The sequence below is a fragment of the Phyllostomus hastatus genome, unplaced genomic scaffold (assembly GCF_019186645.2).
Source record: "Phyllostomus hastatus isolate PE091 unplaced genomic scaffold, TTU_PhHast_1.1 phas_scaffold_501, whole genome shotgun sequence".
NCBI lineage: Eukaryota > Metazoa > Chordata > Mammalia > Chiroptera > Phyllostomidae > Phyllostomus > Phyllostomus hastatus.
In genome coordinates this window covers 65,720,464-65,746,002 of record NW_025334033.1, presented here as the reverse complement: position 1 = coordinate 65,746,002, position 25,539 = coordinate 65,720,464, and the positions used below count along the sequence as shown (strand labels likewise).

Below are 25,539 nucleotides of genomic sequence, written 5' to 3'. Positions count from 1 at the left end.
TTTAAGAAGAGGTTTCTTCCTCTGACTCAATTTCTGCTGTTTTTTCCAGCTAGAAGTCACGAGGATTTCTCTTCCTGGCACTGGAACACTGGGTTGGGGGCCTGGTATGGGACTGGGACTCCTCCCTGCCAAGGTATCCCTTCCGAATTTTTGTCCATCCCATGTGGGGGCAGAACCAGCCTGTTCCATGTCTCCACCCCTCCTACCAGTCTGGATGGATGTGGATTCTTTAATTCTGTAGTTGTCAGACTTCCATTCGGCTCGATTTCTGATGGTGCTGAGTGATGGTTGTTCCATAGTTTAGTTGTGATTTTGACAAGCTGTGCGAGGAGGCGAGCTGTGTGTGCCTACTCCGCCATCTTGACCAGAAGTCCAACAACAAACTTTGAAAACTTCGGTAAGGTCCTGTGTGCTAGATTCTGTTTGTGAAGTTCTCATTTTTTTTTAAAGAGGAACTTTATGGGGAGATGCTTTGGACCTATGTAATCTCTCATTCCTTGTCTGACTTCGACCCACTGGATTTAGCGAACATTGACATTTCTCGTCTGGTGATTGCTGAACGGTGATTTTGCTCATTCCATCATTCCTTCCGAATTAATTGGCTGCATTCTACTCCGAGGGCTATCCCTTCTCCCCATTTATTTATTCATTAAAAAAATATCAGTGTTAACTCAAGGATTATACTTTATTACATGGGTTATATTCTCCTATTACAATTTATTTTAATGCTCAAATTTTCCCAGATTTGGCCCGCAGAAGCCCCTTCAAGATGACTGCTTTGTCTTGTTGAAATGTTTCCATAATTCCTTGAACATCTTCATACTTTCTGGCACAGTAAGATGTTCCAGGCCCACTTATATGGTAGTTAAAATACATGTATATTTATTTATATTGCTATGTATATAGAAAACCTTGAATTCACATCAATACCTCTAATTCCAATCCAATCACAAGGCTTCTTGCTTTGCTCACCGCTCTGTCACCAACAGTGAGAAATCCGGCTCGTGTTGTCCTCAGCACAGTTTTCCTGTGTGTCGTCCCCCTCGACACACCCAGCCACCTGACCTTCAGGCTGCCCTACCCTCCTTGTTTGCGCTCTGACCCCCACATGACCTGACTTCCTAGCTGAACACGGGGGCGGCTATCATCTCCTATGTAGATAGAAAAGCAGGGAGAACAAATTAGTAGAGAGAGATACACCAAAAAATCAAAGGACACAGAGTATCCTTCGGGTTCCTGGAAGCTTTCCAAGGCTTCATTCTAGTCCTTTGCTAAGAGGTGGCTGTGTTCCCGTTCCTGGCTTTGTGAGAAACTCCTACATCCTGATGATGAATTCTTCCCTTTTGGCTAAGTTACTTCAGGTTGGTTTCTGTTCCTTGTAAACAGAGTTATAAACAAGGGTCTATTTATATCCTGGTGTGTGCTACAAAAACTGAAAAAGAAAAAAGAACAAATTGTGGAATATAATCAGGGCAAAGGGAAATTAAAAATTAGCCCGCAGAAAATGCACACCACATGGTACTGTGCTATTGCTTCATATGAGCTAAAATATTGGCGCTAAGATCTTCAGTGATCTAAACTAAGTGTGAAGTGCTGTCCCTTAGAAGATTTTGTCTCCAGATTTAAAACAAACCAGCAACGGGAGGATGAACAGATACAACATCTGAGCAAAAGAGCCTAGAAGTGAACCCTTTAACAAATGGCCAATAAATGGCAAACTTTGTAGCCATCTGGAAAAAATATTACTTTGGACCCACACCTCACCCCATACGCTGAACCAGTCCCCAATGCATCGACGTTTAATTGCAAGAGACTGGAACTCTAAATGTCCATCGGCACAATATTGGTAAATAAATGATGGCATATCCCTGCAATAAAAAGTTATGGGGATTGAAAACATAGTGAGGAGCTCTGTGTATATTGCAATAGACATCTTTTTGATATATTAGGTAATAAAGAGCAAGATGTAATCATTGCGTATGGCATATGACCATTTTTGTAAGTCAGGGAATGTCTTGGCTTCTATAGGCATAAAGAATTCTCTAGAACAATGAGCAAAAAATAGTGGTTACATGTCTGGGCATGGGGATAGGTGTGGGGGAGAAATCCTTTTTATGTTTTCTGATGAATGAACCGTGTGTAAATATTTATTGAAAAGTTTTTAAAAATTGATGAAATCAGAGGAGCCCAGCTAGTTCTGACACATTGAGAGGACACAGGAGCGGCTGAAAGTCTTACCTGCCCACAAATTCCCACTGCAGGGGGCCCCCAGCGGCCATCCCCACCCTGAGACACCATCCTTCTCGCGAAGTTTTCCCTCCCCGAAGCCTTTCCGGATGTTACTGGGGAGGCCTATTGCCCACGGTGCTTGTTGTAGAAGAAATGTCCCTCTTAGGGAAGTCTGCCAAGAGCATCTGACTATTTCCTCATTTTACCCACCAACATTCCACGTGTAGGTGCATTTACAATAAGTATGTGATCAAATCTGAGCCCTAGAGGTGGCTGGCGCACACCAGCTTTCACAGCCAGAATTCCTGGGTTCACGTCGCAGTTGTCGACTTATTAGCTGTTTACTTGCTGGAGGTTATTCATTTTGTTCATCTTGACGGACGGGGGTGGGGGGCATCAAAGCTCCTGCCCCCAGGGTCCAGGTAAGGGTCACAGTGTCCATGTAAGGACCACAGGCTGATGGCTGTCTGTCCAATAGCAATATAATGCGGGCTGTAGGAAGCATTACAATTCTTCTAGCACTCACATTTTAAAGACACAAATGAAACTAACGTTGATTCCCATATGTGCAAAATATTACCACTTTAACATGTAATCAATATAAAATTATTAGTGAGATGTTTTACATTATTTGTTGGTACAGAACACATACATCTGAGTTCCGACCCGCGTGTCTCAATTGGGACTCGCTGTATCTTCAGTGCTCCGTGGGCCTCTGTGTTGAGCCTTGCTGGCCTAGCCAGGGTGCAGCACATAGTAGGTGCTAATTCTTGTGAGCAGAGATGCAACTGCTGTTATCACCCCTCGCTTGGAGTAAACCTGTGGGGGTAGTCCTCTGGGTGAGATGCCTGCATTTTGGGATAAATTAATAAGGTTTACTTTAAGCCAACTCAGTTGGCCTCCGTTATTTTAATTCACAGCTGCAAGGTGTGGTACCGGTCACAGCCTCTGCAAATGAACAATTTACGCAAGACGGGAAGCCACTGTCCCCATCTCGGTTCTGTGGCTGTCCCAGTTCTGGGGTTAGGGGTGGGAGGTGGGGGTCTGCTGTCCCCCCGCATGCGTTGGTCCCTGCACCACTCTAGCGGGGGTAAGGCAGGAGAGTGGGGAAGTCTTTTAAAAATGGGAGGCAAGCCGAGCCCCCGGAGAACAATTACGGCTGTGGGGCAAGGCCACGTTCAGGGAGCGGTGGGTGCCAGGAAGGGTAACGAGGGGCACGGACGAATCCCGAGAGCCCGCAGACCCGGCCAGGCTGGGCGAGCGCCCGCAAGCTCGGCGTGCGGGCCCACGAAGGCCGCACCCACGCGGGGCCGCGGCGGCGGCGGAACGCCGGGCCGGCCGGGCCGCAAACGCCGCCTCAGCCCCCGCGGCCGCCGTGTCCCGGCTGCTGAGTGGCCGAGGGGCCGGGATTAACCTTTCACCGCGGCGCCCCGCCCAATCACAGGCCCGCTCTCAGCCGGCGCGCGGCAAGCGCGGCGCGGGGGGGCGCGGGCGCCAGTGGGATTCTCCAAGCGGCCGTGCGCCGTCGCCGCGGGCTGTGCGCGGGCTTCGGGCGAGCCGGGCGCTGCGCAGTCTCCGCAGGCGCCGGCGGGAGGGGTCGAGGCGGAGGCGCGGCGCGGCGCAGGCTGCTCCAGGCCCAGGTGAATGGAGTAACCTGACAGCGGGGACCAGGCGACGGCGAGCGGGAGGAAATGGCGGCGGCGGCGGCGCCGGGCGGCACCGAGAGGCCTGGGCTGTGACGCACGCGCCGGAGCGGGGTCCGATGGTTCTCGAAGGCCCGCGGCGCCCCGTGCTGCAGGTGAGGCGGGCTCCAGCTGAGCCGCTTTGTGTCCGGGGCGGGGAGCGGCTCCGCCCGGCCCGGCGCGCGCCTCCGCTCCCGGCCCGCGTGGGCGCCGGGGCCCTGGGACCGCGCTCCGGCCTGGCCCGCGGGGCGGAGACGGCGAGGGGTAGATGGTGCGGCCTCGCCTGGTCTCGGGCGGCGCGGCCTGCGGGGCGGGCGCCCACCCGCCGGGCTCTGCGCCTGCCCCGACCCTGGCGCGCCTCCTGAGTCCCCGCTTTGGAGTCACTTTGTGCGGTCGCCGCGGCCCTGGATCGGGACGCGGGCGCCTCCGCACGTGGAGCGGAGCGTGTCCTCAGCGCTCTTCCCGGCGGGTGGAGAGCAGGGGTTTGACAGGTCCGGTTACGCGCATGGAGTGGTGCGGCCACGGCAGCGGCGTCTCGGGAGCATCCTAGGGACCTGCGGTGGCGGCGGTCACTGCTCTGGGCGTCACTGGACACCTTTGGAAGGGCCTGGAGGGAAGGAAGCCTTCGGGGCCCGCCCGGGCAGGATTGGGAGGATTGTTCGTGTTTATTGGCAGGTGACCAAGCTCTGGGTCCCAGGGGACGGGTGACCGAGGCCATCTTTCCGCCCCTCCCCTCCGATGTTTTTGTGCCAGAACTTCTGGACTTGCAGAGAAGCCTTTCTTCAGAGTCCACAAGTTTGGTGGGGAAATCAGTGTATGATTTAAGTTAGCACACCAGATTTGTGTAGATTATCTGGAAAAGCCGAGCTGCCCCGTGGCTTTGTCCGCAATACAGAGCTAACAAACCACGTAGTGTACCTTCAGTAGCCTGACGACGGGCGAAAACGGAGAGGAGTGGGGAACCCTTGCTCTGTAGTGTTGAGTCTGTGTGTGTGTGTGTGTGTGTGTGTGTGTGAGAGAGAGAGAGAGAGAGAGAGAGAGAGAGAGAGAGAAGAAAGTCATGTTGAAAAGGCACGCGTTACTGATCCACGCAAGTTGAGTGTTCTTCCCACGAGCCAGCGGGTTTTCACAACATTCATCTAATGAGAGCATCGCTTTGAAGTCTGTGCTCCTTGAGGCACTTTGTTCTCTGCGTTTTCTGGATCTTTACAATGCTGATTTCCAGTCGTCTTTGTGTTGCTGCTCTTCGAGTGCAGCGCTCTCGCTGAATGGAAAAGGGCACAAGTTAGGTGACTTGGAAATCATATGTTTTTTCAATGTGCTTTAATGAAAGGACACAGGGTAGTGGAAACATACAATAAAGACCAAATTTTAAGAAGGTCAACCAGTTTGTAAAATGTATTGATAGAAACATTAAAATTTCTAAATAAAATTACTCATCTTAACCAAGAGCTCCAAAATTTATTACAGGGTGGATGAGGGAACAGGAGCCTGGGTGAGGGGGCTGGTGACAGTAATTTTAACATCACTAATGTCTGCAGGAAGTGGGTTCTGGAATAATGAGTGTATTTCGCCAAGCGTTGCCTTTAAAACTAGATAGCTGCATGCGGTACAGATATGTTATATGTAACATGTGCCATGTATATACACACATAGCGTTATTTCAAAACTTTATTTTAAGGCATATTTTATACAACTTAGGCTGCCTGTAGATTGGAAACATGAAAGATTGCTTTTAATATGGTCACTGTAAGCATTTAAATGGTAATGTTGGTTTACAGGTTTAATCATGGCATCAAAATGCTCTTTTACAAAGAGATGGATTAGTCAAATTTAATTTGGGGAGAAAAGACTTTCCTGCAATTATTTTAGTAAGGGCTTGCTTTACTTCTGATGCTGCCGCGGCACCCTGGAAGGGTGAGGATTGTCTGCTGTGGAGCGCGCGTGGCGTGGCGTGTGCATTGTGCAGTGTGGTGGGTTTGCCGTTGCCGAGTTTTATTTTCTTGGCTATAGAAGACACGTTACTTTGCTGTGGCTCACGGTCTTCTTTGGCAGTGATTCTGCGGTGTTACGTGCTGGGCATTACGTTTGTAGTGCAGCGCGACCTTCCAGGAGGGAGGACGTCATCTGTGGCGTTGGGATAGACAGGCATCCGTCCCCTGCTGCTGTCTGCCGGGCGAGGTGCTCGCTCCGCCTGAGAAGGTAGATGTTCAGTAGACGTTCTCTCACGTGCCGCCTTACCACCCCGTGGTCATTACTCGTGGGAAGGAGAAGGGGATATGCATCAGTAAGAAAGGCCTCCTTGTCCCGTGCCAGGATGTTGCAGGTGCATCCTCATGTGGTCCTCGCTGTGATGCGAGGAAACCGAGGCTCAGATTATTGCCCAGAGCCGGGAGTCTGGCCGTGGCGGAGCAGGGCTGGCCCGGTGTGCTTCCAGGGCCCGGGCCGCCTGCTCCTTCCACTGTGTTCCGTTGCTGCTCTGCGTGGATTTCAGGGAACACTACCTGACCTGTGGGTAAGTCTCTAGTTAATGCTTGCTGAGTGAAGGAGATGCTGTCGAACCATTTATAAATGTTCAGGTGGCCTCCTCTTATTGGACTATTTCAGCTTTTTTTCTTTATTTGTGGTAAAACATACTTAACAGAATTTGTCATTTTAACTGTTTTTAAGTGTACAGGTTGGCGGCATTAAGTACACGTTGTTGCGCAACCATCACCACCGTCGGTCTCCAGAACTTTTTCATCTTCCTCCGCTGAGGCTCCGTCCCCATGGCACCAGCTCCCCTCCCCCTCCTTCCAGCCCTGCAGCCGTCCTGCTTTCCGTGTGCGCGCGGCTGCTCTCGGAACCGCACCTGAGTGGAAACATTGGGTGTTTGTTCCTTTGCAGCTGGTTTACTTCACTCAGCATAGCATCTTCAGGGCTCGTGGAAGTCGTAGCGTGCGTCAGGATTTCCTTCCTTCCCGAGGCTGAATGGTCTGGGCATGCACTGCATTTTATTCAAGCCTTCGTCCAGAGGCGGACGCCTGGGTCGCTTCTGCCTTTGGCTTTGTGAGGAATGCCGCTGCAGACACAGGTGGGCAGGTGCCTGTTTGAGCCCCTGCTTTCGTTTCTCGCGGGTATTGTTTCTTGATCTTCAGAACGCTGGACTCAGAATTTATCGCAGTGTGAGTTTTCTCAGGGTTGTTCCAGATGTTGACTTTCCTACAAACAGTTCCTCTTTGTCATAAAAGACACTAATCTCCTCGAGGCCCAGGATTGACTCATTTTTATGATTTCAGTTCCTATCAGTGTCTGGCAAATGGGTACTCAGAATAACCGGGTTTATCCTGTCCGTCCATCACGGAGCCGGGCTGTGCTCTTGGGTGCCGGAGGACAGTGCTGGCCGGGGCCGGGTCGTAAACAGTGAGCTGGAGCCAGCGGTTTACCTTCTTTGCCTTGTGCCTTGCTTTTCTGGACGTGCAAGGTTTGGTTCATCCTGAAAGCCCAGTGGAAGTCCTGTCTGCTTTATCATCTGTCTACTTCGGGAAAGGGTTCGAGACGGTCAGAACAACAGCAGGCGTCGGATAGGACTGAGAACGGTGAAGGTTGCGGGTACAGGGTGGAGGGGAGCGGAGGGGAGCAGAGGAGAAGCCAGGGCAGGGATAGCTCTGCATTTGCATGTAACTAGAGGCTTTTTTATTTATTTAAATATTAGTCAAAGCAAAAGAGGAAGCAGTGCTAATTATAGTTGGCATTGATTAATGAAAGGAAGTATACCAATTAACCAGGAGAAAGACTTTTCTCTTGTATGATGAATAAGCAGTTGTTTAAATTCTTACAAAAATGACATTAATAATACGAGGACAGAATGGTTTACAAATGGTAGAGAAACATTTTTCACATGCCATTTTAGAGAAACTAGTTAGAAGCTTTAGGCATAATAAAAAAGTTTTAGTTATACAGGTGCACGTCATCCTGGTGATTTGATTTAGTAGATTTAGTTCATTTGTCCTGCACATGATTGCCCTGAAATACCAGTTATCTGATTCAGGCTTCTGACGGGTGCGAGTGGCAGCCTGTTCACAGTGACCGCGATCCCCCCCAGTGCGGCAGTCGGGGTTCCGGGCTCTCCCTGCCGTCCTTAGGGGCGAGGGCTGGCCTGGGTCGGGGTGGGGGTGCTTGTGTGGTGGTATGTGCTCGGGGAGTGCACTCGAAGGGCGCCCTGCAGCTGATCCTCGGACAGCGTGGGGTGGAAGGGGGGCCTAGCCCCACCCAGGCGAAAAGCTGCATATAACTTTGGATTTCTTAAAAACTTGTGTGTCCCTCGCAGTCGGCACAGAATTGGCTCCTGGACCAGTCCTCCCCACCCCCATCCCCCTATGAGTGCCAGAATCCATGGGTGCTCAAGTTCCCCGTGTGTGATGGCCCTCTGCAACCACGGATCGAAAACGGTGAAGGGATTTGTTGAGTGAAAATCCGTGCATTAGTGGGTCCCTGACCCTCGTTGTGGTGTGTGTTCAAGGGTCAGCTGTGTTTTTGAGGTCTACCTGATGACACTGAAATTTTCAGTAACATAAGAAGACCTTTTTAAAATAAATTCTGAGTACAAAATGACTTTCCTCTTTATATCTAAAATCGTCGGTGAATTGTTGGTTCACCTTTAGCATGCGAGGTTGCTATACATGTTAAATAAATGACTAAGAAGTTGCCACAAGAAAGCATTGCCTGAGGATGTCTATAAGACTTAATAGAAATAAGACATGAAATACTTGAATTTTGCCCTTAATGCTTTGGCTTTTTATACTCGTAGTGACATCAAGTGTCCGTTAAGGTTTCTAGAAGAGTAAGGATGGAATAGAACAGTGCTTGGCGTACGGAAGGTGCTCAGATTTGTTTAGTGAGTAGATTAGTTTGTATTACTTTTTTAAGTACTTAGAAGCTAACACAGGTTTATGGAGAATAACATTGCTTTTATATTAAGCTTTTAAAAAGATTATTACTGTTCTGATTTCAGACAAATTATGCTGGTGGTTCATCTCCATTGGTGAGGTGCATGTAATTAGTGGCATAGAAACATTGTGGGCTGGGAGAAGTGTTAAGAACTTCATAGAAGAAAATTGATATAAAAATCGGGGAGTTACACTGGTAGTGTAGGCTTTCTCCCCGTTGGAGTGGGCTGAGCCTCATCGTTGCTGTGGTTCTTTTTTAGGTCACAGTTCAATGTATATAATAAAGTCAGGATTTTAAAAACACATTTGGAAATTCTCTTGGGGATTAAAAAATACCAGCAAATCATCATGAAAGAAGGATCTCAATTTGAAAACTGAGCTTGAAATGGTAGAGAAAGTTTCTTTGGTTGAGGAGTTAGATCAGTAGCCCTATTTGAAGCGGGGGAAGGCAGTGGACTTACCTGATATTTTGAGATTCCTGGTGTTGCGTCCCCCTCCTACCCTGGAGACAGCCCAGGAGGGCACGGTCAGCAGGACGAGCCCACAGATTTGAGGGCCCTCTTACCTATACATCCTGCTGCACAGCCGTCACTCACGTGCAGCTCCGGTCAGTGGCGTCTTGAGCCTTTCCCGCTTTCCAGAATTAAATATTAATGCACTATAGAGATGTTTAAGATCGAGTCTTTGGCGCCAGAGAGACCAGGGTTCAAACCCAGATTCCTCCAGTGCATGGCTGGGGAACAGAGCGTACGGCAGCCTCTGAGTCTCAGCCTGCTCGTGGGCGAACTGGTCGTGATAATGGTATCTACCTCCGCGGGTTGTGAGACAATCAGTTTCTTAAACTCTTGGCTGATTTCTAGCACATAACTACCCTTTGATAAAATTTAGTTGATTTTTTAAACATTTAAACACTTAGAGAAAACCCTGCTATATTCCTCAAGTGATTAGATGATAGTATTTTTCTCTGAAATTGTTAGTACTGAGGCGTGTGTCTGTGTTGATGACGGGAGGTGAGAAGGGAAGGCGGGCTCGCGAGCCCGTCCTGCAGATGGTTTCTGTGTCGAGGGCCGTCTGCCCTGGGGCCGGCGCTTCTGTGCCAGTGACAGCAGGTGTCGCCGTGCCTGTGGTGTGGCCGACTTGCCCCAGGTCTCCGGTCTTCGGTTGTACGCGAGTTCGTGTGTCATCCTCAAATCTGTGTTTTGAACTAGCATGAGCTTTTTATGGTGTCGCATGTATTCGATGTGGCCAGTGGTTTTCACTCTTCGGAGCCTTCTGATTGGAACGTACTCACAGTCTGACATGAAATTACGGGAGGCACAGGGGATCCCCTGGAACGCTATCCATAGACGCTTCACGTGGGTTATGTCTGCACAGGTACTGACAAGTCATGGGTTCTCTCAGGAACAACAACAGAATTCTGGGTAATTGAGGCATGAGTTCCGCGTGGCTGGAACCGAATGAACAGTGTAAAGCAATGAGTAGTAAAGAAACCTGCATTCTAGTTTGGTTTTACTCCTAAATAACTATCTGTATGTTAAGGGAAGGCTACCTGGGCCTTTCTAGACTTGTCTTTAATTTTCTCACTATAAAATGAGAACATTTACAGGTCTCCAGCATGTTGTAGTCAGTAAGCTTTGAAGCACCCATGTAATTCAGGTACCTGTCTGTTTCAAGCTGAGATTCTAAACTGAATTTTAGGTGTGAAAAGGAGAGACTGCACGTCCTGAGCGAACGCTCAGGTTTGTATACAGAGATGGAGGGGAAGTACGTGACGGAGCTGAGAGGTGTTCTGAGCAAGACATGTAAGATAAAAACCCTGGGAAGTAGTCTTAAAAGGAGATAAAGTCTGATTTTTGCCTTGAATGGGTGGCAGCATCCTTCAGAGACAATTGAGTCTTTTCATCGTCTATCTCTGCATCTGGTGCGGCTTAGTAGACGCTTGTTAGCGGGAGAGGCTCTGGAACTGTTTAGTGCCTTCTATCTGATTGGTGTGGTGGAGCCCACGGCCCTAGTGAGAGGCCTCCGCTGCGGTTAATGAGAAGACAAGTGCCTGATAGGTACCCTGGTGTTTTAATTTTAGAAGCATTTATTTTACTTATAACACTGTACTGAGATTACATAGCCTTTTTCACAGTTTTGTATAGCTAAACATTAAAAAGGGGAAAAAAAGCAATTTCTAAATCTTTATATGTACCTGTTACATATAATAAACTTAAGTGATTTATTAACCTTATAGCAAACATTAATTTGGGTATTCTAAGGAAAATGCGAAATTTGCTCATAAAAAATATGGACACATAACAGAACGACCTGAATCAGGCATGTAATGCGGTGCGTCCAGGGAACTGGGATTGCGGCAGGCTGCAGCTCCTGCGTGCGGCTGCACTAGCGTCCCGGGAGGAGGGATCCTGTGTCGCTGACGTAACCCGTGGGCTCGGGCTGCCAGCACGGCCTCCCACGGTAAGCCGTGGCCGGGCAGTGTTCTCCTTTGGAAACATTCGTCCAGTTCCCACTGACATACAGGGTGGGACAGAGTCGGTGTACGCTTGTCAGTACGCGGAACAGAACTTCCTCTCGTATTATTGTTTGTTAATCGTGTTGTTTTCCGTACAAACAACTGTAAACCTATTTTTGCCCCACGCTGTGTGAACAGTATTCCGAAGGAGAGGATGGATTTCACACTCAGTCTTTGTAAACCTGTAGCTCTTCCTGCTCCTGAACGTTAGGGGAATTCTGGAAGGTTTTTCTTTTCTTTTTAAACATATGAGTTGGGTCCATACTTGGGCCAAGAGTAGGAACATGAATAATTTTTAAAGCCTCTTTAGCACACACACACACACACACACACACACACACACACACACACAGTGAAACCTGTGTCTGGCCTGAGCAACACACACTCTGGCAAAATGCGTACTGTGTCGTTTGTCTTGAGTGAGGAAAAAAATGGCACATTGTGGTTTCTACAAAATTCATTTATCTGGTTTGATTTACTGCATCTGAACCGTTCCCCTTTATGATGATCTCTCTTACGATGGAACTTTTCATTCACTGGGGAAAGAAGTCATTATGTAGTGTTTGTGTCAAACGGTAAGCCGTGTTTAGTCTGCGACTGAGGGGAATAAAAATACTAGAAAAGCGGTGAGACATACAGTCAGTTACTGTGTATTTATGGAGCACCTGCGTTTCTGGACTGCGAGGCCAAGAGAAATGTAAGTGAACAGGACTGATTTCGGTTGTTAAGGCTTTACAATGAAAGCAATGTTTATTTAGATAAGTTTATGCAGATTCCGTTAAAAATAAAATACTCAGTTATTTTGCCTCTTATCTGAAATTGGATCCATTCTTTTTCAACCCGTTGAGACCGAAAGGAACTTAAGCAGCAGATGCAGCTTATTTTGACTGGCATGTTGTTGTAAACAGATACCTCGTTTGAGATCACAGTGCAGTGTATATTGTGGAGATAAGGGAGTCAGACAAAATTTTAAGTAGAATTCCACCTTTCCCATTTATTAGTCAGATGGCTTTTGATAAGTTATTTCAAATCCCTGTAAAGTGGGGATGATACTTAGTGTTGTTTTGAGGACAGTATTAAACGAGATGGTGGAGTTTAAAAGCTCAGTGAAGTCTTCTCCCTTACCCTCTTAGTGTGGAGCTTTTGCTATTTTATACCCACTATGGTCAAAGAAGAATTTATTGTGTTAAGGATTGTTTTCTTCTCTTTTTAAAAAATAATTCTCTCTTTTTTTAAAAAATGATTTATTTATTTTTAGAGAAAGGGGAAGGGAAGGAGACAGGGAGAGAAACATCATTGTGTGATTGCCTCTCACACACCCCCTACTGGAGAACCTTGCCCACAACCCAGGCATGTGCCCTGACTGGGAATCTGGCTGGCAACCCTTTGGTTCTCAGGCAGGCGCCCAATCCACTGAGCCACACCAGCCAGGGCTGTTTTCTTCCCTTTTAAAATAAACTTTGAATTCAATTAGTTTCACTGGATAAACAGGTATAAATCACCAGGACACACAGAGTTTGCACACCTGTAGCCAGTGCCCATATGTCGTCAGCCCCTCCTAATGCCCGCCCTGGACACGGCCCCCACGCTGACTTAACTACCTTTATTTACTTTAACAGTGAGCGGGCTTTTTGGCCAACTCAATAATCTGACTGCTCTAATTGCTTTTGAAGTTCATTGACCATTTTTATATCCTGCACTGCGAAGTCCTTTAGGCCCGCTCTGTTTGTTTGACTGCCTTTTGTTTATTGATTTGTGGGAGTTGTTTATATTATCTCCTGCTCTTCATGAGATCATTTAATGAGCAGTTCTAATGAAATTGCAATCCAGTTTGCCAGTATGATTAGTGCTTTTTATATCTTGTCTATAAGAACTTTCTGCTTACCCCAAGGACATGAAGGTTTTTGTCTGTCTGTGTTTTTTAGATAACTTTATTGTTTGGTTTTGTACATGTGGGCATATAATCCAGCTGCCGTTGATTTCTGTGTGTGGCGTGAGGTGCGGGGTCCAGATTCATTTTTTCCGTCTGGACACACAGCCTAGCTCTGATTTGGAGAGATTGTTCTTTTCCCTGCAATACCACAGTATTTTCCATCTTTAACCTTATATGTGTAGGCCTGTTTCTGTATTTTATTCTTTCATTGTCTTTTCTTGTGCCAGTACCCACACGATCTTAATTACTCTAGCTTCATAGCAAGTCCTGATACATCAATTGATTTTCTTTATGTTAAACCATCTTTGCATTCCTGTGACAAACCACAGCTGGTTGTGATGCATTTTTCTTTTTATATATCCCCTGGGTTCGGTTTGTTAGGGTTTTCTTTAGGATTTTCACGTTTTTCTGTTTGAGAGCTCGGTCTGTACTTGTACTGTACTGTCACTTGACTGTCCTTGTTGGGTTTGGTGTCAAGTTCATGCTTGTTTTATAGTGAGAGCTGGGAAGTGCTCTCTCTCGTTTCTGACCCGAAGAGTTTGTTTCTAACACTGGAGTTGTTCAGTAAACATTTAGAAGAATCACTAGTGAAGTCATCTGGGCTTGGAGTTTTTAATAATTAATTTTTAATAATCCATTTTCTTTAAAAGGTATAGGCTTCTTCAAATTTTGTTTCTTCAGATGTTAACTTTGGAAAATTGTGTTTTCTCAAGGAATTTGTTCACTTCACCTGAAGTAATTCCTTGAGTGCCACTAGGAAATAATTGATACTGAAAATAACCAGATAAAACTTTACTCCATTTGGAAAAATTGCAACTTTTTAAGAATCATTAAGTAAAATAAAAAATACTCTTTGTTGTGTGTATTAAAGAATAGATGTGGTTAATGCCACTTAAATTAGGTTTATTATACTCTCAGTTAGGCACATATGTGATTTATGTGGACAAAATTAGTTTCCTGAAAACTAATGATATCCAAAAGCTCTTGGTATGTGAAATCTGTGATTAGCTTGGAAGCTAAATTTTTATTTTTGTTAAAATATTTTATCTATTTATTTTTAGAGAGGGGAAGGGAAGGAGAAAGAGAGGGAGAGAAACATCAGTGTGTGGCTGCTTCTCGCTCACTCTCTGCCGAGAACCTGGCCTGCAACCCAGGCATGTGCCCTGACTGGGAATCGAACTGGCGACTCTTTGGTTTGCAGGCCAGCACTCAATCCGCTGAGTCACTCCAGCCAGGGCACGGAAGCTAAATTTTTAACCTTTGACCAAAACTCACTTTGGATTAATCCAGCCAGTGAATTGTAATTTAACATATGCTTTATCACTCTTTGAATGATTGTTTCTAAGTAGGAATAAAAATATGTAAAGTGTAAAATAGGAGTATCTTTAAAACATTTTGAGAAGAGCACAGTGAATACATTTGGCCTCCTCCTGCTAATACATGCAATTCTTTCTCCAGAACAAACATCTTAGGTACTTTTTAGTAATCTGCATATACGACTTGGCTGATGACGTAAATGTATGCGTTGTGGGCTATTTAGGGGAGCAAGAGGACCTGGAGCCGACCCCTTTGTAGCCCCCTTAGAGAAACGGGGCCCAGACTGAGGCCTTGTAGGTGGGGAATGGATTCCGTCACCACCTTGACTGTGAGCCTTCTTCCTTCCGTCTCACGTCCGAATAGTTCAGTAATATAAGGATACTGGGTTTATTGTGACGTGATTGAGTAAAATAGCGGTTGTTAGCTTAGGGGGCTTCATTTATTCCGACACTGCTGCTTTTCCCCTGGAGCTCCTGAATTCCTGCAATGGACGGTAGAATTTTTTTTCTTTTGTATTTAGCAAGTAGCAAATCTTAATCTTTCTTTTCAGATTAATTTAACTTTTGGAACAGCCTAACTCCCTTGGCAGCTAAGTGTGGCTCTCTGAGTGGAAGGAAATGTGCGACAGGCAGGCAAGGACGGAGCCCCGGAGCCCGAGATGGGGCGGCACACCGTCCCGGTTCCCCCAGGGCTGGGGTCGGTGGGCAGGTGGTTCGTGGGAGGGGACTTGCAGCGCACAGGCAGGGACAGCTGCAGGCACACCAGTGTGAACACAGGTAGTGTCCGTAACCAGGAAAAGGAATGTCTGCTCTGACGGAAAGGGGTCAAGTTCAGGAGTCTCTTCCTTGTGTTTAGATGTTCTTGCCCGTGGGCCCTGGGTACAGTGAATCCTTCTGGACTGAGGTTAACTGGGTGAGAACCCTTGGTGTATACCGAGACTAGAAGAGCGGACGCCCGGGTCTTGCTTGAAGCCGGCAGGACGAGGTTCAGGTCCTTGCAGAGCCATCCAGAGGCCGCCTACGGTCTCGCTCCTGCTTGTCTTACCGGTTTCGTTGTCTCTCCCTTCTCCTGTGGACAGGTGCTCCAGCACGCTGCTGCTGCTGCTGCTGCTCACGGCGCCTTCAGCCCGACCTGCGGGCTGTCTCGGCCCCCGGGTGCCCCGTGCCGTCCCCTTCCCGACTAGTGCTGCTACTGCCCATTCTGTAAAACTGACCCCAGTCCAGTGCTCACCTTCCCCATGGCGCACACTCGCGTCAGGGGTGTCTTGCTCAGTAACCGTCTGTGGAACAAATGAATAATTTAAGAGTCAGGAGGTAAAACAGATGTTTTTAAGTGGGGGAAACCACCTTGAATATGACTTTTTATATTACTCTGAAATGAAATTGGGTAAGTTCCATTGTTCTGTTTTCTACTCTTAGCCAAATACTGGTTTATCAGTATTTAGTAGAGTTTTGTTTTTTACTTTGTGTTGTAAAATATTTCAAACTTGGAGAGTTGTAGTAATAGAATTTACCATTTACCATTCCAGGCGTTACACTTCACTACTAAATATTTGAGGCATATTTTCTGAGAACAAGAATATTCTCTTACATAATCACAATACAGTTGTCAAATTGGGGAATTTAACATTGATAATATTTACATTTTACCAATGTTACTATAGGGGAGGGAAAAAACTTTCCACGTCCTGGTCCAGGGGGTGGAGACTGTTAGTTAAACCGGCGGAGGACAGAGTAACGAGAGCAGAAAAGGCTTGTTTGCTTGCAGGCACTCGAGAGAGTCACGGGAAGACGCGAAGGCCCGAAGGAGTGGTTAGGCTGGGCGCCCCGTGCTGCTGTAGCAGCCGCAGGCTGACGAGCTGTGCAGATGGATGGAGGGGACGAGGCCAGGGAAGAGGAGTGTGGGCTTCCGGGAACCTCCGGGGGAACAGGGAAGATGCGGGTGGTTCGTGCAGATTGGAGTCCACGGGGCCTCCAGGGATGCGTCGTCTCCCCCTGGCACCAGAGGAGGGAGAGGGGCTGCCTTCACAAAGGGAAGTCTGTGGCCCGCCCTCAGGCAGAGATGGGGAGGGCAGACTTCCTCCTGTGTCTGCCTTTCTCTCTCGCCTGCGGCTCCGAATAACCCTTCTGCCAGAGGGACATGTTGTGAGGTGGCATGTTCTGATCATGGCCTTTCTGCAAGTTTCCTTCCCCGGTGCAAGGGCCAGCCCAGCCCAGGAGTGTGTGTGGTATTTAGTTGTCATGTGTCTTTACTCTCTTATTTTCGTATTATTTTTTAACCCTCACCCCAGGATATCTATTTTTTAAATTAAAGATTTTATTTACTTATTTGAGAGAGAGACACAGACAGAGATCGACTGCCCTCTGCACGCGCCCTGACCTGGGATCGAACCTGAAACCTGGGCGTGTGCGCTGACCAAGGGTGGAAACTGCCGCCTTTTGGTGCGTGGGACGATGCTCCGACCCACCGAGCCACCCAGCGGGGGCGTCTCTGTACTCTGATTTCTGATAGTTTCTCAGCTTTCATCTCTCATGATACTGACGGTTTTGAAGAGCGCAAGCCAGTTGTTCTGTAAATGCACTCAGAACTGGTTGGATTCAGGTTTCGCACTTTCAGCAGGAAAACTGATACTTCTGAGTCCATCACGTTAGGGGGTACCTGTTGTCAGTTGGTCCCCATACTGGTGATGTCAGCTTTGTCCCTTGGGGTGAGTCAAAGTGGTGTCTGTCAGGCTTCCCAGTGGAAAACTTCAATTTCCATTTCAAATAGTAGTCTGTGCAGATATTTTAAGGTGTTGTAAATACTCTTTTATAATCATTACCCAATAGTGTTAGCATCCGTTAATGATTCTTGCCTCAATTTCACTAATACGGTTAAAAATGGTGATTTTTTTGTCTATCTTCTACCCTTACTGACATTGAATAGAGTTTTATATGGGTTATAAGTCTAATAAAAATACAGTTCTAAATTGAAAAATCAATGAGAACTATTTTTTGAGTCTTTGGGTTTTCCCAGTTGTACCTGAAACTGTAGTAGGGCTTTAAATCGTTGCAGAAACGTTGTCAAGGTTAGCGTGGGATCGGACTGCGTGTCCGTAGGAGACAGTCGCGGGGTGGCCGGGAGCCGGCCGGACGGTCCCTCCGACGGCAGGACGAGTGTGGTGGGCGGCGTCGGAAATGCCCTCGCGCACGGGGTGCCTCCCCGGCGTCAGCCCTTTCGGTCCGTCCGAGCTTTTCCTCGTGGGCGGAGGGGCGAGGACGGAGGCCTTAAACTGACGAAGATCATTTGGGCTGTTGAAAGGCTCCAAAAAGCAGGAAGCATGGAAATTGAAATTTTCTTCGACCTACAAAGATACATGTTAATTTAAGGTTAGCTAAATAAAGTTTATTTTCAGCAGAGTCAGTGAACAAAACTGTACTTACGGATGGTACCTGCTTTGCCCGGACTCAGGAAGCTGCCGTCAGGCCTGACTCGGCCGTGTAGACGGCCCGCGTGTGCCGGGTGGCGGGGGTCGGCGGGAGGAGCCTCCAGGGGACGCTTGGCGGGTGAGGGGTCGGTCGGCCCCGGAGGAGAAGCTCGTCCGCAAAGGTCAGGATGCACGAAGGTCGGGATGCACGCGCCGCAGGGAAGCGGATCACGCGAGTGGGTGCTCCCGGGGCAGTGCCGGGGCGGCGGTGCGGGGCTCCACTCTGAGCCCGGGGCTCTCGGCGCTCCGTTTTCCGACTCCACGCGGCCTGGCGCGACCTCGCACTCAGCCTCTCTCGGGCTCATTTTGTCTCAGGACTTCTCCTTAGTGTTCAGATGTCCGCGTGATGCTGTGTTAGATTGCTTGACATAGAAAACTGTGGCCCCTTCACCTCATGGGTGGCCGTAAGTGGTGTAAAGGATAGGTAGGTGGTGTCGTGAATTGAGTAAAATTCTAGCGCTTGTTGAACAGTGTTTTTACTGAGTCAAGGACAGAAAGCAGGCATCAAACCTCAACCGTAAAACTCAGCTTGGACGCTAGTGGTGTTTAGAGTGTTCATTTCCCCTGAAGCAGAACTGCAGGGCGAGTGGCACTGTCGGCAACCTGCAGGGGAAGGACAGGTGTCTGCGATTTTGATGAGTGGGAAAGCATTCCAGTAAGTGGGCCGTTGGCCGGCAGCCTAGAGACACTTTGTGTATGGAAATGTTGACGGATGGAATTTGTTAAAATGGTATTTGACCTGCATTTAGCTTCAATTTTGGACAAATCTAATTTTAGGCATAATTACGTTGCAGTGTAAACATAATATATTTATGTTACAGATTTAGAGAAACTCAGAAATTTGGTTCATAGAGTAGGACAGGAAAAAGAAGGCCATTGAATTTGTGGTTTAAGTTATAGAAACGGGGGTAAAATGTACTGCCTTTAATGGCTCCAGAAGGAAGAGGTTTTTCTTCTCCAGTACCTAAAACAGAATCATTCATCTCTAAACTATTGTCTTTATACAAATCATTCTCAGTTTGTAAGTTTGTTTTCCATTGCTAAAAGTAATAGAGTGATCCAATTGTAGGGAATTTTAAAATGCAGAAGAGTTTTCAGGAAGAGAAATTACTCCCAGCAATAATCACATGCTCAGTTTTTGAGCGAATATTTTCTCTCCATTTTTCCCTCCCTCCCCCATACATTTTTAACTTGAAGATGTAGTCATGGTATTACTGTAAATAAAAATGTTCTACTTTCTTCATTCAATGCTATAACATAAGCATTTTTGTTCATTATAAACTCATTATTTTTAATGGCTCGATTGAACTTTGTTACATAAAATGAACCATGGTCTACCAAACCATTCCCTCATTCACTGTGAGACATTCAGGTCTGGGCATGGGGTGGGAGATGCACTTTTTGCTGTTATGGTTAGTAATGTTGAGGGAAGCATCTCTCGAGGGTTTTTTTGTTCATGTTGTAGGCTAGATCAATCTGCGAGGATTTCTAACTAGTGACGACAGATACGACGAGTTACAATGGAAATGTCTGTGTGATTAAGACTCTGAAGAGGTCAGTGTTCACATCCTTGACGTTGTTGTCCCTCTGCCTTCCCTCTGGTCCCTGCCTTTGGTTCGCCCCTGGTCTCGCCACGCCCCGTGGTCACCAGATGCAGCTGGCTGATAACCCTTGAAATGTCTGTTCTGTGTGCTGTAGTAGTTTCGGAGGTTTCCAGTTCTTTTGTTTTTTCCAACTTTCTGTATTTTCGAAACTTGTCCATTTGGTGATGACGACTTCTTGCCCATTGGTGCACCGTTTCACTGCCTGAGAACCAGGAAGAAGGGAGGTAGTGTTTTCAGTGCTGTCTCTGGGGCCAACGGAAATAGCCTGGGACTCTTTGCATTTTGCTTTTGCTAGTGGACACAAAGCTATTTAATTTTATTTTACATTATATACTCTATTTTGTGACTCAAATAGGTTTTATCCTACTGTAAATTCATCATGACTAGGTAGTTGGAGTTTTGGGTTTTTTGTGTTCATCGGGTTAAAATACTGCATACAATCTTGTATGCTTCAAATTTTTATGAGAATACACTTTCTATCCTGAATTTTGGGATTAATAAAACATTTTAGATTTCCTTCAAGAAATTCCTTAGTGCCTTAAGAATTGTTTGAAAACATGGTTCTGGGTAGGGATGGCACTGTGGTTTTTTAAAAGCGGCCCCTTAGCATGTTCTGTGCAGCGAGCAGTTCTTCTCCACCAGGCTTAACGCCCTGCGTGCGCGGCCTTCCCTGGCCTTCATAGCAGGCGGGCGCTCCTGTCTTGGAGGCGAGGAAACGACCCTAGAGAAAGGCGGTGGAGTCTGACAAGGCTTGGTCTTCCCGACACTGGGCCCCTCGCTGGCATTCAGATGATTTTAAATGAGAAACACTTGAAAAAACAAAAAAGACTTTGCTTTCTACATCCCCTGTGGCCTTACTTGGTGCCCCCCCTACACCAGAGGGCCTCTGGGCGGGGGGGTGACCATATGAGGACCTGTTCCCGGGTGAGCCTGTGGGCTTGACTAGGAAGGTAGCCTGAACCGGTGAGACGCTGCTCTGACTTGAATGTGGAAGAGGTGGGTGGCAGGAGTTAAAGAACTCGGATCCTTCCTGTGTGCAAGTTTCCTTTTAGTAGGGCTGTTTGTCCTCTGAGTTCCCTCTTCTTTTCTGAAATTCCTTTCCCCAGTACAGTTGGGGCAGCACATTGTAGGGTTTCTCTAGTACTTGAGTTCCACGAAACGGAGTTTTGTTGTTTGGTATTTGTTATTTGGCTATTTGAGAATTGGACTCTTTTTAATTTTTTTTTAAGCTGGTGCTGGAGAAATATGGTTAGAAGCGCAGTCTCCTCACAACCCGGGAAATCTGCCCACAAAGGCGGGAGGAGAGAAAACAGCCCTGGCGTTGAGAACGCAGGGACCGGAATGGGAAGCGCACCGCGGGGTGGCCGCTGAAGGGGTCGCGGAGACAGGCAGCCGTGTCCTTCTTTCGCGCAGCTCGGTGGTTACGGCCCGCCCGCTGCATCCGTGTCGTCAGGACAAATGCCGACTTCTTACGGTTTTTCACCGGGGGCGGGTTTTGCAGTTTGGAGTCAGATCACAAAGTAGGCCCATCTCTTCCTCGGAAACTCGGAGACTGGGCATTATCTTTCTTGATTACACTTCAGACTGGGCTCTCAGGTCCTTAAGGAAACACTCCTGAGAAGTGAGAAGGACTCAGGTTTAAGATTCACACACATTTGGAAAGGACCGAGAAAGACTTTTGTAAGAAAAAAAAAAGGATAGGGAAAGGGTCTCTTCCATTTATTTTTAAGTGGGAGAATTAGCCTCTTACTTTTAGTTTTGCCCGTAAACCAGCGACCACATAAGCAGTCATATAAAGCTGTCACTGGGTGTCCAGGGCGAGGGGTCCCTTAAGCGATTTAGGCTTGGTTGGAATTAAAATCGTGCCTTAGATGCCATAGCATATTTGTAATGTTAAAAAAATTTTTTTTAACTTCCATGGCTGAAAGTCTCTAAAAGCAAGGGTTTATTAGGCCATTGCTGGGAGTTAAAAAAAAAAAAGACTGGCCTTGGGGCATGGAGTGGCTAGGTGGGAGAGACAGGTTGTGCATAGTTGTGCATAGTCCTGGAGTTTTGCAGGTGTTTTCATACATCCGGCAGGGGAGAGAAAGGGGTAAGCCCTACGGAAGGAATTGTCACTGGTGATAGACGGAAAGGTCAGGAGAAGGTGATGCGGGCTACTTCTGCGACAGCGGAGTCCCGGGGGGAAGTCGGCCCCCTGGGGTAGGCTGTGCGCAAGTCTGGAGAGCTCAGGTGTGAACCAGAAGCTGAGGTTCCTGGGGTCCGGAGTCGGCTTGCTGTTCACTCTTTGGAAAAACCTGGGGAAATGGCCACCTGGAAATGAATCCACAATTTCAACACAGGCCAAGGAGTGTGAGCAGTCTTGTTAGCGCTGGCTCAGGGCCTTAAACAGGCTAACTGCTCTTCGTCTGCCTGTCTTTCTGTCTGTCTCTCTAGCCGCTGTAATTTTAATGTAGAGCATCTCAGAATTGTCTTCCTGGTCAGTTACTGTGAACTAGTCTAACGGCTCTTCGGCCATTTTTCAGTTTTATCTGTTAGTTTACAGAAGCACTTTTGGCCCTGTTTTGATGCAACAATGTCCATGTTGTTTTTCTTTTGTTTTATTTGCTTTTGTTTTGTTCACTGTAGGACTTTATGGTAGTTGTGCGTTCGGTCTTCACAAGAGCAGGAATACAATCTGGACATTGGTATCTGTAAAGTTACCAGTGTCAGACTCTGTGACACGTTACAAGAAAATGAGCGAGTTGGAAGTTTGCTTTTACCAGGAAGCTCTACATGCCTTTGGACTTGAGACCAGAGGGTCGGTCGATCAGTTGCCTGTTGTCGCGAGCCTGTGTGGGAGGCAGTGCAGCCCTGTGCCGGGGCAGATGGCGATGCGGGCTGAGCTGGCTGGTTTATACTAACACCTGCCGGCGGTATGTGGCATGTCTTTTTCACAGTTAAAGGAGCCTGTCCGATAGGAGTTTGCACGTTGGTAATTTAAGTCGTGGTCGTCAATTAAAATGAAAAACACAACTGATTGTCTCTGTGTTATGAACATAAAATCAGTTCTCATTGTGCTTGGCATGTTAGCTTTCTAAAGTATCTATACAGGATTGTCTAGGGAAATGATTTGGATAATTCAGCAGTCATAGTGGAGCTGCAATGAATTTTAAAGGATTATCAGCTTACTATTTTGGTTATGGTGCTTCTAGGAAAGAGGTGACTTTGAAGGAGAAGAGAGGGAGTGATCCTGGTCTGCTGAGTGCACGTCTTCCTGGGTGGCGGCGTGGAATGGAATGGAATTGCAAGCGGAAGTGCGAGGCAGCGTTAGGAAGCGGGAATGGAGGAGCTCGGGGGCAGGGAGACGCTCGCGTGGTCCTGTAAGCATGAGACTGACTTAGCTTAGCCTGTAAGTGTCTTTAAAGCCGGACTTTACTGGGGGAAGTGTACTTGACTGCCAGGAATTCTCCCTTATGTCAGATTGTACTAACAACTTTTTAAAATGTTTGAATTAGAACATAATAAATACAGATTTTAAAGGGCACCTCTTTCAGACATGTACCGTTTTCTTGACTCCCAATAGATATAACTAAATTATCTTATCAGGGATCTTATTCTGATGAGTTATAGATGGAAATTTTGTTAAGTAGGAAATTTCTTAAAGTTGGTTTTTAAAGATGAGTTGCATGTTCTAAAATATTCTCTCTGATTGCTTTTAGGTTACCTAGGGTATGAATTAATACAGACTTGGAAACTGAAAGAACTTAGACTCAGCATTTTGAGGTAAATATGTACATACTTAAATAGTGTTAAGGGGTCCCCATTCTGCTTGTTAACTTCTAGGAGATAAGTCTGTGTGTGGAGTGAGAGGGTTGAGCCTCCACGGGACTGTTCTTTGCACAGCCAGGCTGGACGCAGGCAGCGAGAGGAGGCCGCTGCCGCTCGTCCCTCCCGGGCCTCCGCGCCCAGAGGCGCCGTGGTGTGCCGGCGGCCCCGGGCCGGTCCAGCGGTCGGTGGTGCCAACGGAGTCAGCTTTCGTCTCAATACTGTGTACTGCCTGGGCTTTCGATTTATAATCTCTACTGGGAGAGCCGCCCCCAATTTAAATTTCTGTACTATATTAATTAATATTGGTGAACTATGCTCCTAAATTATTTTATTCATAAATGAATTCTGTAAGAGTTTACTGTGTGGGTTTAACTGTTCTTTGAATTTGTTTTTAATTTCATTTTGAGAAATCGAAATGGCTGGTGTATTTTGTACACATATTGAAGACCTATTTCTGGGTCACTTGGATTTTTCAGCCAGGGTACCTCCTCTGGTGACCTTCATTGTTCTGGGTGTGGGAATTTAGGAAATAACACACACTTATCCTTTTGTTCTTTCATTTTCCTAGTTGCTATCTTTAGAGTTTTACTTTGTTTCAGAATTTATTTACTTTGTTTTGTTTCCTTGTATTCATTCCAGAATCTTTTCTTGCACTTTTTTCTTTCCCCCACATCTCTTGGAATTAGGCCTACTATTGTTCTTTTTCTTAGTCTTTGTTTTAGAATAACTTAGTGTCCTACAATAACCCAAATGTCTTTTGTTTAAGATTTAATACAAAAATAATGGCCGTTATTCAACTCTTCATATCAATAAGACGCTCTTATAGATGTATTTGTATTCAGTTTAAGTGCCAGAACCTTAAAATTGGCTGTTTTTGCGTTTGTTTTTAGAGCGGAAGCATGGGCATGCTGTGATTTTCCAATGAGCTGCTGTCACAATGTCAAAATGCAGTTCAGACAACAGCAACACAGAGGTCTCACACATTAAAACGGTAAATCAGCAATTTATCCTCCGTGGAGAATGGAAAGGAGTTTGTATGTTGCACTAAGCTGTTTCTAAGTGAATAATGCATGGGAGGTGTGGAACAACCTGGCCAGTTTCGTGAGTGTCCGTTGTTTGGCCAGAGTTAAAGTCCGTGATTAAAAACCAGCCCCGTGCAGGTGCTGCTGGCGCCGCGAGAGCGGTCAGCGGCAGTCCGCGCCTCTGAGAGCCGCAGAACTTCACTCACCGGCAGGGGTTTGGGGCTTTTCAGAAAGGGCGAGTGAAGGGAGAAACGAAAAATCTATTTCAACGTGCCAGAGGAAGTAAAAATTGGCAAAATTATAGACTGCTCTGTTTTTACATTATTGGATTACCTGTTGAATTTTTAAATCTTGGATCTGCTCTCCTCTCGCTAGGAAGTCTGTTACTGGGGCTAGCCACTGTGTTCTGAAAGAGTGAACATCGCCGTAAATGTCAGGACCTCGTGGAGACTGACTGGGAGGGTGGCATTGCTGTCCCCCGTCTCCTCGCAGGTCCCATCTCCTGCACCCCGCGAGGCCGGGAGGGGCAGGGTGGGTGTGGGTTTGTTTCCAAACCGAATAGAAAGATCTTTTTGAGCAGTCTGTGATTCTGTTCTGTACGTTATCGTGTGGACATTCGTGAATCTCTGATGCAGTTCACTGGATATTGTTTAACTGTATACATGGTACGTGTGCCAAGACATTTAAGAGTTGTGGAGAATGAGGCTGTACATCTTGTTCTTATGGAGCGTGTGCCCGTGAAAGAACAAGGTGTGTGAGTGTGTCTCTGAATGGATGCAGTGTGGTCTGCACTGTGAAAGGCAGAAAGAGGCTGTCCGAAGGTTCCGGTGCCACGTGCGTGGGCATTGTTTTTGTCCTGCAGACCTGTGTTGGCCGTGCGCCCTGTCCTGGGCGTGGTTGGGCACAGTGGGTGGTGCAGACGGGTGTGAGACACACAGCTCCTGCAGGAAACCCCGTTTACTTTGTGCAACTCTTTCCTTGGAAATTCCAGCTTTACGGAAAAGTGGCAAGGCACGAAGAGGACAAGAACACA

At 47.1% G+C, this 25,539-nt stretch overlaps 1 protein-coding gene across 6 annotated transcripts in view; it reads left to right on the top strand.

The window, feature by feature from the left end:
- Nucleotides 1–687: 687 nt before the first annotated feature.
- DICER1 (dicer 1, ribonuclease III) overlaps nucleotides 688–25,539 on the top strand; it is a 66,338-nt gene continuing 41,486 nt past the window's right edge. The window contains exons 1-3 of one of the 6 annotated variants that reach the window (XM_045822116.1): nucleotides 688–4,027; nucleotides 23,376–23,439; nucleotides 24,375–24,475. Coding sequence is in view for 3 of the 6 variants with exons in the window: in XM_045822114.1 (XP_045678070.1) it covers nucleotides 24,422–24,475 (54 nt within the window). In the remaining 3 variants the exon portion in view is untranslated. The remainder of the gene's footprint in view (nucleotides 4,028–23,375; nucleotides 23,440–24,374; nucleotides 24,476–25,539) is intronic. The other 5 variants (XM_045822115.1, XM_045822114.1, XM_045822113.1 and 2 more) reach the window with 5 other exon arrangements.